At 33.0% G+C, this 14911-nt stretch overlaps 1 protein-coding gene and 1 long non-coding RNA gene across 2 annotated transcripts; one reads left to right on the top strand and one right to left on the bottom strand.

The window, feature by feature from the left end:
- Positions 1–528: 528 nt before the first annotated feature.
- On the top strand, positions 529–2751 carry LOC109184290. The gene is made up of 3 exons (XR_002054738.1): positions 529–631; positions 803–873; positions 2506–2751. It is a non-coding gene; the product is annotated as an uncharacterized LOC109184290 (long non-coding RNA).
- Positions 2752–11769: 9018 nt separating this feature from the next.
- Positions 11770–14638, bottom strand: LOC109184357 (palmitoyl-protein thioesterase 1-like). Its single transcript, XM_019334351.1, has 12 exons — positions 14530–14638; positions 14331–14415; positions 13711–13762; positions 13587–13607; positions 13448–13501; positions 13304–13354; positions 13051–13113; positions 12890–12955; positions 12765–12803; positions 12347–12469; positions 12163–12255; positions 11770–12050 (listed from the first exon to the last, which is right to left on the bottom strand). The coding sequence occupies exons 1-12, from the start codon at positions 14636–14638 to the stop codon at positions 11883–11885; spliced, it is 924 nt and encodes a 307-aa protein (XP_019189896.1). The 3' UTR covers positions 11770–11882.
- Between the last annotated feature and the right edge of the window lie 273 nt (positions 14639–14911).

Raw genomic sequence — 14911 nt, forward strand, 5'->3', positions numbered from 1 at the left:
GTCTAGAAATGAGACTGCAATCACAGCGAGTGTCGTCTATGGAAAATCTGAGAAAGCAATGCAGAGATTTTATAGAAAGATTATGACCGATGCAAGGAGTGTTGTGTTTTCCTAATTTCACTATGAAAAGCACTATATTTTTTCCTTGTCAAATACGGAGTAGGATTTACTTATTTATTTATTTCTACAATATATATATATATATATATATATATATCTATAGGGTGAGGTTCAAGTGAGGCTAGGATATTAGGTGAGGTCTGTGGACAAATTGCATCCATCAGATCAGGCCTTCTAACGGCGCCGATTGCACAAGGAGAAAATTAAAACGTGCAGGAAATCAGGTAAATAAGTGTAGTAGTAATTAATATAAGGGGTAAAAGGGTAAAATAATAATTGATTGTGCAATAAAAGAAAGGAAAGAGCGAAACGTCCGGGTATGTACGCGTAGGGTTAAAACGGCGGAAGTGAAAGGAAGCTGTCAAGATTGCACATTCACCATAGATGAAATTGAGAGCTCAAGCGACAACTAGTTGAAGAGGTGGGTAAGACTACACAACCGGGAGCTATGGCGGACGGGCCTCAAAAAGAAATCAACGGCGTGCATCTGTTGAGGCAACGAGTAGACTCCGTAAGCGAAACCTTGTATATTTGTTTTTGATTATTTTTGTTATTTCGATCACTTGCCTGCAAAATTGGAAAGAATGTTTGTCAAATTGCATGTTCGAATGGTTTGCTTTTGTGCAATTTTTGATTTTTTTTTTTGGATAATAAAAATTGACCGATGGTCGGTGTGGATTAGGGCGACTCGCTTCGACTCCGTTGGAGTGCGCCGGTGGGTGAGGGCGGCAAATACAGTGCGGGAACAATGGGGTTCGTAGTCAATGGTTTTGTGCGCTTTAGTTTTTTTTTTTTTTTGGATAATATAAATTGAACGATGATTGGTGTTGATTACCCCGACTGGCTTGGACTCCGTTGGAGTGTTGCCGATGGGTGAGGACGGCAAATAGAGTGCGGGAACAAGGGCACCTGTTTTTTTTTTTTTTTTTTTTTTTTGTCACTGCTAGGCGATAAGACACCATTGGAGGAGCTTAATTTGCATGTAATTTATTTGTTAAGGCAGTGAGAGGGGCATTGTGTGCAATGGACGCCCATACAGACATTGCATCGATTTATTGCATGAGGCAGTGAGTATGTATGCTGGAATCGAATTGTGAGGGAGAGTGATGGGGTGAATATTAGTATTTGGTTATTTGTGCAATCAAATTGCACACTGCCAGTGGCAGAATTTTATAAAAATTGGGGAAAAAAGAGAGATTTAGTTAATCTTTTAAAAACTATCAGAACAAAAGAGATGATTGGGATGCACAAGAGGTTAGGTAGCGTATAGTAGGAACCACAGTAGTATGTTGTTTTGGACTGAATTAGTTTGAGGGGGCTCCACAATACGAAGGAAAATGATTTACATTGGGTAAAAATGTGCGTTTACAGAACAGAACTTTGTGCATACATAAATGGCGTGTGGGCTTAACAGTATAAACGTATGCATATGAAATTTCATATAGAACTATGTATAATTTATTTGCAGAAAATCTTGAAAATGAATGACATAAATATAAGAAGAGTAATACAACATGATGGTGTTAACTTGAATTAACTAACACTATTAATAATTGAACAAGAAATATGTTAAGATTGAAATGGAAAATGATAAAGAGTCATAGAATGAAACAGATATTTGTATTGTGTAAATGGTTTCAATACAAGAAAAATGATTAGAGTGCATGACAGTAGTTTGTATTTGTGCATGTTAGTTGCCAGTTAGTATGTGAAAGAAGAATGAGTTTGTGCATTGTGCGTCATGAAGTAAAGGTATGAAGAGATGATGTGTGTATTTGTGAGTAACCATATTTGGTTAAAATGTGAAATGAAAAATAGATTGTGGTTTGGTGGTTTGTAAGTGTTGAATTAGATGAGGGAAAAAATTAATTTACTGTGAGTAAAGATTGGGAGTGGTTCAATGAGTGTGGTCATTGAACTGTGCATTTGGGTAATAGAAATGTGTGCAGAAAGATTAGGAGTATGCGTAATGATTAATGTGCGTCTTGTTACTTCTGATTTGTGCATTTTGTAATAATAAGAATGTGTGCCTGAAGTCTATGTTTATGCATTCCAATGTATTCGGTAGACGCTATGCATTCGATCATATGATCCGTTTGTGTACTGAGTTAATGTGTGCATTTGAGGGTGTGTACGTTATGCATATAAAGTATCGTGGTTACATACCTAAATGTGGGTGATGAATGTCTACGTAAATGTGATAAAAAAATGTGGTGGGGAAGTGTATGCTTGTATTACTGAGTGTCCATTAGCAGTGGAATAGTAGATTTGAGGACGAATGCATAAAGTGCTATGATAGTCCTGTTGTGTGTGCATTTGGGGGCTTGACCATCGAGCATTGTATAAACTGATCTTATTTGGTTTCTTTGTAATGTGAATTTGCAGCGAAGAACAAGAAATCCAAGAAATCTAAGAAGCAACATGTTGAGATTACGGACAGCCATAACACAGATGATGACTTCGTTGATCCTCCGGTTCAAGAAACAAGTACACAGGATAACCAAGACTGTTTGTTTCTGTGCCGTTATGTTTTGTAAAGTATGCATTTGTGGGTGTATTGTATGTTAGTGAAAGTGTGCATCAGGTAATATTATTTCAGTGCAATTTTGAATGTTTATAATGTGCATAGTAGAGGTTTGTGGAAAATACTGCCATGACAGAATTCTCATTTGCAGGCGTGTGCACTTTGGTTTTAGTGCGCTGCCCAATCACGATACTTGAACATCTGTCGGAATGCAATAAAACTTCAATCACAATTTTCATACATATTATACACTTGGTGTAATTCCTTTTTTTAAAAAAATTCAAAACGCATTTTAAAGTAGTACATAGTATTAGTTTATTTAAATGCCCACAGCTCTTTGTTCCACACCACTAAGTTGCCTGTAGGAAAAGAACACAGTAATCCATTATTGTCAAACATAATAAATAGAATGCACAGCAAACTTGATTCACAATACACAAAGGTAGAATGAAAATGTATCGCTAAACAAATATGAAATAAAGCAAATGACCAAATGACATAAATTAACTAAAAAACAAGTTTAAAAGAAAAATGTTGAATAATGGTGGATTGAAAGTTGAAACATAACTAAAATATTCATCAAGCTACGACTATCAATTACAACTATCATTATGCCCAAGCTGTTTGCATGCCCTACATTGCCGCTTGGGGGGGGGGGGGGGGGGGGGGGGGGGTTGAAGCCTTATCCACGGACATCTCCCTTGAGCTTTTGAGACGATTCCTATTGCCTTTGTTATTAGAGACAACAGTAGGGCGAACACAAACTTTCTCCGATGCAGAAGTGCCACAAAAAGACTCAAACTAGATAAATGTTTTTAACACTGATCAGTTTCTACCACCACCAACAACAACCATTGCTTACATGATATTAAAAAAAAAAAAAAAAACCATGAGTTAAAAGAACATGCTTGGGAAAAAAAGACCGCAAGTAGATTAAAATATAAATGGTAATACAGTAATACACATAAAATGATACCAACAATACACAAAACCGCATAAAGAAATATTGACATACTAGTTAAGACAATTTTGACACAAACAAAACACTAGCATCATCCACAAAGTACCCACCAAATCCTAGCATGGCTAACAACAAATTTAAAAAACACATGCATAACAAACGTGCGTACAAAAAGGACCGTCCATAAGAAAAAAAAAAACGGTAGTGAATAAATGCACAAATACATAGAACAACTACCACACCAAAGAAAAACGGTAGTGAATAAATGCACAAATACATCGAACAACTACCACACCAAAGAAAAAGAGGAAAACAAATGACACAACCCAAAACTGCTAAGATTGAAAATACAATGCAAGAACACCAAAACGAACGTTAAAACAAAAACAAACTGTAAAAAAAAAAACAAACAAACAAACAAACAAACTATACAATAACTAGAAGTTTAGAACGAAGGAAATGACGTTAAAACAAAAACAAACTGTAAAAACAAAAAAAAAAAACAAAAAACAAAAACAAAAACAAAAAAAAAAAACAAAAACAAAAACAAAAACAAACAAACTATACCGTACCTAGAAGTCTAGAAAGATTGAAATGGAAATGATTAGAGGAATCCTACACTACCTTAATTATTAATCCTAAAAATATGCCTAATAAAACTATTCTAATTAAATCTATGGAAGGAAAATAAAATCATTTACTAAAAAACCCCTACCATGCAAAAAGGAAAGAAAATAAAATAAAATTACATCCACACATCTAAACAAAATTCACGGCTAGAATTAAACCTCACGTCCTCACCTAAGGATGAGTACTCATTTGATCCTTAATGTATATATATATATATATATATATATATATATATATATATATATATATATATATATATATATATATATACTAATAATTGCCCAAGAGAGTTAGACCTACAATGGGTAGAAAAATGGGTAGAAAAATGGTGGTCAAATTTTTTAATCAAATGAATGGCTCAGATTGATCAGATTTTAATTTTTTCCTCAAGATTATCCGTTAAATATTATCTGTTCCGTTAATTTCTGTTAGTTCACCGTTAACTTACTCATTGATTTCAATAAGAAAGGTCTTAGGTTTGAAACTCATCCCAATCAAAATTGGCATAATTAGTTTTCTATTTTACTCTTATTAAATTAAATAATAATTTAGTAGCTACAACAAAATATAATACATATGCATTTCTTTAATTTAGAATTATGTGTCTACAATATCTTTATTCAAAAAAAATTATTCATTATCAATAAATTAAATAAGAGAAATAATTTCATTAGTTATATTGTATTTATTTTTCTCCAATATAAAAATTTTTTACTTTCAAATTCATCAATTGATTATATTCGCTATATTGTCCCTACAATGTCTTTATTAAAAAAAAATTATTCATTATCAATAAATTAATTAAGAGAAATAATTTTATTTGTTATATTGTCTTTATATTTCTCCAATGTAAAAATTCTTTACATTCAAATTCATCAATTGATTATATTCACTACATACATTGTCTATTATCTTTTTTGTGCACTATTTTTTAATTAAATATCAAAGTTATAATACAAAATAATGTTATATATTTATTTACCAAGTATTTTATTAATATCATGGAAAAATTTTTAAAAAATATATATAATTAATAAAGTCAATCTGGTTTTTGAGGAGGAAGAAGAAACCAAGAAGAGAATAGTAGCAAAAACTAGATTGATTATGGGGCAGATCTTACTATTCATATCAATATATTATAAACCTTTCCATATTGCTTTGACTAGACCTCGTACAATAACTGCACTCGGGTTTTTCTATCTTTTTTCCCAGATCTTCTGGAAAAGTCAGAAAAACGTTTTTGCTAACCAAAATTCCATGTCTAATCTCAGCTGTATATTTCTAAATCATCGCATTTTACGGCAGTTGCTTAACACTTGCATTTTACCAAGTTCAGCAACACTACTTGAGGGATTTGTTGACAAATAGAGTATTCAAATCACACAACAAATTAAAGTGACTATCTCGCAATGCCCTTGTTTAACGATCAGGAGTTAGTAGTGAGCGTCGGATTATATTAGCGGATTTGACCAGCGAATTATATCAACGGTTGGTAAAATTATATTTGAAAAAAATTAACTGTTTAGATTAACATGTAAAATGACATAATAATAATAATAATAATAATAATAATAATAATAATAATAATAATAATAATAAATGTTTAAAAAAATAAAAAATATATAATTAAGCCAATCATATTCAAATCACACAACAAATTGACGTGGGAAACTACCTCGCAATGTCCTTGTTTGGCAATCAGCAATTAGCTCTTCAATATTAGTATATATTTAATATTTAATATTTTATGCCTTAATTTTTATTTGCTCAACCTTATTTCCCGTATTTAGTTTCAACCATACCTATACAATTATTTTATTGACAATTATAATCAATATTGACTATATTATCTTGCATTTATAAACTTAGAATTACCTATTTAAATACACAAATTTAACATTCAATTATCTATGCATGAACAATTCTCATATAATCTTGCCTTATTATACTTTAAAGTACTTATTAAAAAAAAACATTAGGTATTATCTCGTAAAAAACTAGTAGAATAATATAGTTCCAACATAAGTACATACATAATCTCTCTCTCAAAAAAAAAAAAGTACATAACTATGGAAAGACTGATTTCCTAGGTTGATGAAAGGAATGTCACATGTCAGTTGGCTTTTCTTCATTCTTTGTCATCTTACTCTGCACTGTGATATAAGTACATTACACTCTTCTCGTTTGCTTTTGTCCCTTCGTCTGTCTTTCTGTTGCAGTCTAAATCTCGAGTGTGTGTGAAGAAGCTGATGAGGACAGTAGCATGTGGAGTTGCAGAGGCCATTGTTGCTTCTTCTTCATTTCCTGTGAATGTTCTCAATCTCAGTCTCTCTCCCACGAATCTGAATTCCAAGAGCCTCAAATATATACCACCTCCCCCGTTCCAATTCCAGGGCGGCTTCTTCATTTTCTGTAAATATCCATTTAACTCTCCCTTTCCTCTCCCAAAACCAGGTAAGTAAGATTCATCTGTTTGCTATCTTTGTATGTATTTTGTGATTCATGTTGGATGCCCAGATGCATATTATTGGCCTGCATACTGTGAATTATGGTTTATGCATATCAACCAAAGGTTTCAGATGGATTTTTGAATAAAAATGCTATTTTTATTAGGATTTAATCGTAGTTAATTTTTTAAGCTAGAGTGGTCAAAACAGGTTTAGTCATTCTTGCCCTGCAAAAAGGCGGGGCTGGCGAGCTATGAGTTTTCTTATACAGGTGTTTGTAGGGCCAGTCAAGTAGCTGAACTAATCCCAAGCATGTCACCAGAAATTGTGGTTAGGGAGGCAAGTGATGGAATAATTACGGAGTGGACCTGGAGCGAAGAAATATGGAGCGAATCACACTCGGCACCGAGTGGACTATGCATGCAGCCGGACAGACAATGGAGGGGTCTACCTCCCTGGGATCCTTGACTACTACCACGGAGTCCTCGGTTACTATCACGGAGTCCCCGGTTACTGCGCACACGGAGTGACGAACCACCCCGGGGTCGGCCTACTGGGGTCGACTCGGTCGGGACGGGGTCCCCGCGTTATCCGAGTCGTGCGGCGGCAGTTGCGACTCCTCCCGCGTACCCGGGCGTCTCTTTGAACCCGGTCCCGAGCTAGGACGCAGTTTAGCTTTCACTTGCTATTATGATAATGCGTTCTTGGTTAGCTTTGAGACTTAACTTCCTATGGCTCTTGTGAGCTTATACTTAGCCATGCATTGTTCAATTCCCATTCGTCATCCTTAGAGAACGACATCTCGGGGATGTTATCTTCTCCCACCTACTTTCCATCCTACGCATACTACAATTGTCATCTAGCATCATTCAAACCAACAGAGTGAATTTGATGGTTTATAAGATGAGGATCCTAATTCTCACTTGGCCAATTTTCTTGAAATTAATATGTGATACTTTCAAGATCAGTGAGCCTCTAGTGGGCCTCTAATGATGCTATCTGGTTACGATTGTTTTCCTTTACTCTGAGGGGAAAGGTATGTAGTTTTTGAGATCATTTACCAATGAGCAAATACCAATTTTGGCTCCATGAGTATTAGTAAAATGACAATTTTGACCCACATGTTTAATTCATACAAATTTTCATCATCGACTGTTATTTTAGTACCAATTTTCATCTACGACTATTGTTTTAGTGCAGAAATATAATTCATCACATTGGTCACCCATTCATTTAATATATGCCAAAATATGAAATTATTAAGGGAATTTTGTGCTTTCAAATTAATATTCCAATTTGTGCATAAACAAAGGACAGGATTTAAGCTCTAAGATCGATCCCAATTTACAATTCTTCTCCTCAAATTAAGGTAGGATGAGGAAGAGAACTGTGAAATGGGATCGATCTTAGGGTTTAAATTTCATTATTCATGCTCAAATTGGGATCTTAAGCTGAAAAGGACAAAAATACCCTTAAAAGTTTTAGATTTAGGCATGTCTTAAACAAATGAGTGACCAGCGTGATGAATTTTTGCACTAAAATAATAGTTGTGGATGAAAATTGGTACTAAAACAATAGTTTTGGATGGAAATTGGTAGAAATTAAACATGTGGACTAAAAGTGTCATTTTGCTAATACTTATGGGACCAAAATTGGCATTTGCTGTTTACCAACCAAACCATTACCACTTGGGAGGAGTTGACTCGGGTTTTCATGTCCATGTACTTTCCACCATTGTTAGAAGTAATTGTTTATAGATTGTGACGATGTTAAGTAAAGTGTATAGTCCTTGTAGACCCCTAAATTATACTTGGGTTCTTGTTGCTACCAGAAGCAATACTAGAATATGTTCAATCGGAAGAAGCCTCACTGGAAGGAAATGGAATCAGAAAGAGACATTTCGGATGGTAGCAGTCGATAAAAGCATATCCGAAAGGAGATTATCGGAAGAAGGCACTTCCAAGACAAGTCGTCAATGACTTTGGATAAAGAATCAACCTTAGAAGGAGTTCATACGAGGAAGGATAAAATTAAAAGAGCTATTGGACACAGTGCAATTTATTTGACACCTATTAGTCTACACTCAAAACAAATTAGTGATAAGTAGAGTCTTTTTGAACCAAAGTGTGTTTATACACTGGTAGCGAAATAGTCTTTACCCCATGGCTCATGAGCCACACATGTAAAGGATTTGGCACCAGATTTTCAAAGACTGTGGCCGCTTTTGGATGACTATCACTTTCTAAGTAATAATAGACAAATTCAAAATTCATGTTAGCGCTCAACCCTCCTCATCTATAAAAGGAGGACCCCTTGCTTAGAAGAAAAATGTTCGAAACAATTGCGAATGTATTTCTAAAATGATCAAGAGAAAGAAACCACTAAGTGCTTTATCAAGTAATCTAAGCTAAAGAAGAATCGTCCTGATTTTTAAAAGTCCAACACTCAACAACAACAAACATCTTTATGCGTTGAAGGAAGTTTGCAAATCAATCTAGCAAGGCAACTTGGTGATAACACTTGGCTAGAGTTTGATCAGGCAGTGAATGACAAGTTAATTAGTGAGAGCTCGTAACCAGCTTTCTCAATGATAGCCACCGGATGAAGCCAATGGTAGTGAATGAGAACAACTTTGCTCACTTTGTATTGTGTATAACAGATACTTAGTGAAATCATCCTTGGAGTTTAAAGAGAATATTAGAGTAGGAAAGCTTTCCGAACCATTATAAAAATATCTCTAACTCTCTGTCTTGCATTATATATTTCTCATTATTTATTGTGCAAACTAACCCGGCCTATACTTGTTTTAACACATACACGCTAACTCACAAAAACTTAGCAACAAACCCTTTTCTTTACAAGTTCAATTCAAGACTTCTGCTGCAAGGAAATTTTATTTTCTTACTCTAGTTCTTAAAATCTTTAAAATCTATTCAACCTCTCCCCTTCCCACCATCACGCCACCCCTTCTAAACTTTAATTTTCCCAGGACCAACAACCAATCAAAAACTACTAAATTATGGAATGATATCTCTTCTTTTACCTAGATGGAATCTGAGAGCTTCTATGACACTTAGGGGAGGTACAATGAGCGACTATAAAAATATATTTTTCAATCTCTCTCCCTTACTCGGATCTTTATTTATTCTTTAAACAATCCATCAAAAACAATACACACATCTATGTAAATTTCCTTAAATGTACAAAATTAAGCTGCAAAACACTTTTGTAATTTTAAGTTAAAAAAATTGTAAAAGTCTATTCTCCCCTCCTTCTCTCTATACTTTTACTTGTCTGGGACCAAAGCATATCGTGGACTTTATATGTTTATCTATATTTGGAAAACTTCTACAATATTGAGTTGTCGCCCCTATTATTAAAATAAAATAAAATTATGATAATTTTGTAAATAGCTATGATATATTCTATTATAAAAATGTCATTCTCTTTTTTTTTTTAATACATTATAGAAAAAGGATATATGAAAGTTTGAACCCTTAATTTAAGGGTCTATCACTATTCTTGTGACAAAATGCGGAATCTCTAACCCTAGGCACCCCTACAGTCAGCCCTACATGAGTGCACTTACCTCCCTCCATTTTGAGAGGTTACTCTCACATTGTCACTGATGAGACTCAATCTTTGTATCTCTTGTGACAAATTTCACCCATGTGATCAATTAAGTTGTCCACGCGGACAGTCTCTTACTACTCTTGCCTTGAAGATTGGGGGAGAATGTAGCATATCGTGAAATATGCCTTAAGATATGCCCTTGAAATACTTGTATACTAATACACATAACAAGGCTAAATTCATAACTTCCTTTTATGTTCTTGGTAACAAAAAAAAAAAAAAAAAAAAAAAAAAAAAAAAAAAAGAGAAGATATATGATATAATATCATCATAGCATATACACGATTATGACAGCTAAAATTTCATTAATTATGCTTTACTTTCTATTAATTTTTTAGTATTACCAATTTTGTTAGTATAGTATCTATTCATAACTATTTTCTCAACCTACTAATGAAGTACTACTATTCATTTTTATTTTGTTATTAATGATATATCACACATTTCATTTTACGTTTTATTTTACGGAGTATAATGTATTAATTGCTCATTAAAAAAATATAATCTATTTTTGGTCCTAATAAGGGTGTGTTTGGTTCAAGGGGTTACACACTAGGAATGGGAATCAAAACCATAATTAGTGTTGATTGACAACTTTTTAAAACAGTACGGATTTGATTATGTCGACCTTCAATTAAAAACCCTATTTCCTAGTTAATTAAAAATCGTTATCACGTACTCCATGTTATTAGTAATCTGATTTTTGTTTTGATTTGTTAGTCATATTAGTGTTTTGGATGTTATTATATTATGAACAATGGCCTTAATTTTTTTTTTTTGTTTTATATTTTTAAAACATTTATTTCCATTATAGGGTCATACATAACCCAACATCAATATGACAATATATATTAGTAATCATTCTAATTCTATCCACTACCAAACATTCAAAATACTTTCAGTAAAACTCATTATTACTATTACCAAATATTTGATTCCATTCTCATTCTGATTCTCATGTGCAAATCAAATATACCATAAAATTACTATATAATGAATTAATGATCATCCTAATATAGTGTGACCAATGAAATTCTTTATTTTTATTAGTTACTATAAATTTGTTAATCTCATCACAAGTTAACAAAAATTCATGTAGTAATCAAATGCAAAAAATAATGGCACATTATGTTGTGAAAATTAGAATAAATTTTTGTAGATCAGAGTAATGTAACAGTACATTACTTTTGATCATTTATTTATAAGGAAGTCTACTTCTCCATTTTTTCTCTTGCCTTTTCTCTTCTTTTTGCCAATTAAGTCATGTCACAAGAATATATTCCTTTAGGACCTAACAAGCCTATATATATAGAGAGAGAAAATCGTGTGTATGTACCTTAGAAGTAAATATATAATCTTTTGTCTAACATATTCGAAATTAATTCTAGATTAAAAAACATATAAGTTTTGAAAGGACTACGTCATCAAGAAGGAATATTATGTTCTTCAATGATGTTATTGATCATAGATCATACTCAATAATACCAATAAACTACCTAAACCATATATAGTGTCTAAAACCAGGTAAGTTAAATTAATTATCCTAGTCTTCAGTGCACTCAAAAGTCTAGGGGAGGAAAAATCCTGGTGCAGAATCAACCAAGTATGGGACAACAAGCTGCTGCAACTGAGGAATGGTTATTACTAGGTGAACTCCAGGCACCTTGATGAACTTAACCTTTCCAGCTTCATCCAATGTTCGCAACCCGAATAAATCCTCCTTGTACCATCTAGTCTGCAAAACGAAAATGCCAATCCGAAATTGTGTCAAGCTAAGAATACATAATATATTCAGATTAGTCTGTAATTTTGGAAACTGGAAATTAAAGAAGTGCTTGCTACTTTACCTGCTGTGGAGGCAGGATTGTTGAGGAATCCCCGTCTTGATAGAAGCCGAACCAGGAGCTTAAAGGCGGGTTGACAACGCCATCGCTTTCAAACTGCATGTTTTCATGGCAGAATTAGTATATCAACATAATTAAGTCATCTAAAAGTGGCAGAAATCAAGGCTAAGCTAGTTTCTTGGCAAACCATGATGAGAACAAGATTTTGCAGGCTGGTGAATCTCTGCTTTTGGATGGCGTTGTTCGCGCTGGGGATTTCGTTGTTTATCTTTGGCAGAAATCTGCAGCCTCTCAAGTATCCAGGGATATCCTGGGAGAAGGTAAAACCATAAAACACTGTGAGCAAGAATTCCTGCAATTCAAGGTTGGTGTAATCCCAGCAAGATGACTATAGATACAAACTTGTAATTAGAAGGTCACGAGTTCGAATCCCAACCCCCTTGGTTTGAACAGGTCAATATGAGCAACTTTGGCTAGTTTACCAACTAAGGGCACAAGACGGAATTTACTCAGTAAGTGCACACCCTCAGGTAGTGGCTACAGTTTCCCTCGTCAGCCCAAAAAAAAAAAAAAAGCATAAGATTTTTGTGTATTTTTTGGCTTACATTTGGAATCCTGGTATAACCACTGGGAGCCAAGCGAGCCTGCAATTCAAGAAAATGAAGATATAAACAACAAAAATGAACCCAATTCTAGCAAAGAACACAATAAATGATAGGAAAGAATTTACTTGAACATAGTCATTGTAGACTCCCATTCCATTATAGAAACCAATAGCAGCACACCAGGGACCAGTCTGCAGAGTAATTGAAGAATATAATGTAATTCTATTCTCTTTCACGCCCCGCTAATAAATTAAAAAATGTGTTCTGTCTCAACCAAAATCCTTACAATGCAAGCAGGTACTGCAGAGACGCCGGCATTAGGGCCTCCTATTGAGATGAAATTCTTAACCTGTTTTGTTATATATCCCACAAAATACTCAATAATGTTGGAATTGCATACATGAAATATGTTTTAACTATGGTATAAAACCTTAATGAATAACATATCTATATATAGTCATATGAAATAACATTAAATTTCTCATAACATATTTTGATCTGCAACTAGTAGGAATATATAATTTCAGTGAAATTCTTACAGGTGGCACATCGTCACATAACTCAATCACTCCTCGGGCTACAACATTTCCCTGTAAAAAAAATAAAATTGGGAGACATAAAAATCATCAAAGCCATATATAATAATAAACCAGATAAACAATAAAAATCCTTTGTGATTTTACCTGGGAGAGTCCAACAAGGTTGTAACCTTGTTGAAGTTCTGGCATCATTCTAAGCTGTGAATTTAAACAGATCAATTAAGCTTACAGAGAATCAGATAAACCAAAAAGATGATGGAAAGAAAGAAAGGCCAAGCATCACCTTCTCACAAGCAATATGAACCTACAGGATAGCAAATGAAAAAACATCATAATAAGCAGAAAAAAAATTAAAACTTAAGAATCCTGGGATAAAAACAATAAGAATACTGATGTTTTGCTCTTACTTGCTGTTCCAATGGCATGGTCCAGGAATCATATGCTCCATTTCCAATTTCCCTTCAAATATCATTAAGCCCACAACACAATATTTAGATGAACAAACCTTATTAATTTTACTAGTATTTTCTATGCGCTATTCGCAAAAATAGATGCTCAATATTGATACTCTATAATAAAATTTTAGATTTATTTAGATTTTAGATAATAATAACAATAATAATGATAATAATAATAATAATAATGTTAACCATTTTCATACATTTTATATTTATATTTTAGGAAATAACTTATATAATACTTCAATATATAATGTCTATATATTTTTTGAATACTATTAACTCTATTATAATAATGTCTATATATTATTACCATTAAAAAAGTTAAAGAAAATATTTGGTTGAATGCATTTGCATGGTTATAATAGCAGGAAAAGATAACAAAAATATTATGGTAAAGTTATTTTCGTCAAAAATAATATATATATATATATATATATATATATATATATATATATATATATATAATTAATGAAAAAAAGGAGACACAATTGAAGCTATAAACTTCATTCACTTTTATTAGATTTTAGATTTAGATGTTTGCATTATCAAGAAAAGTGGTTACTTACACGCATGTTCCTTTAATCCCAGTCAACATGCTAAGCGAAGACTGATAAAATATGCTTCCTTGATCATTGCATTGCATTCCAAGGCCTATTATATCCGCCATAATGGAATATGGAAAGCCATTATATATAAATATTCGCAAATTTTCTAAAATATAAATGAACAAATTTTTTTAACAATAAAATAAAAGATTTGCATTACCGTGGAGGATGACGAACGGTATAGAATGTGAGAGTGGAATGGAAGTGAACATAACAACTAGAAGCATAATCGGAACTGATAATGACAATGGTGAGAAATGATACGCCATGATTTTGAGAAAAAAAAAATAAAAAAATCTTCTTGTTAATATAGGACTTTAGGAGTGATGGTTGTGTAGATGATGATATGCAAACTATGAGGTTTTATAGCTGACTTTTTTTTTTTTTTTTTGGAAAGTTGAGTATCATAATATGATTTGTATCAATTAATTTGTTTAAAATCTCCATGAATATGGTCTAAAAATAAAATTAGATATTAATCAAGATTATGGAATGATAACAGTCTTTGATTGATCTCTTTAAAATAAAACAAAATTCCATAA

Source organism: Ipomoea nil, unplaced genomic scaffold (assembly GCF_001879475.1).
Source record: "Ipomoea nil cultivar Tokyo-kokei standard unplaced genomic scaffold, Asagao_1.1 scaffold1259, whole genome shotgun sequence".
Classification (NCBI taxonomy): Eukaryota; Viridiplantae; Streptophyta; class Magnoliopsida; order Solanales; family Convolvulaceae; genus Ipomoea; species Ipomoea nil.

Coding starts and splice junctions, on each gene's coding strand:
- LOC109184357 (XM_019334351.1), bottom strand. CDS start 14,638: ATGGCGTATCATTTCTCACCATTGTCATTATCAGTTCCGATTATGCTT. Junction 13,355..13,447: donor ACCTTGTTGGACTCTCCCAG/GTAAAATCACAA, acceptor TTTTTTTTACAG/GGAAATGTTGTAGCCCGAGG. Junction 12,804..12,889: donor TCTACAATGACTATGTTCAA/GTAAATTCTTTC, acceptor CTTGAATTGCAG/GCTCGCTTGGCTCCCAGTGG.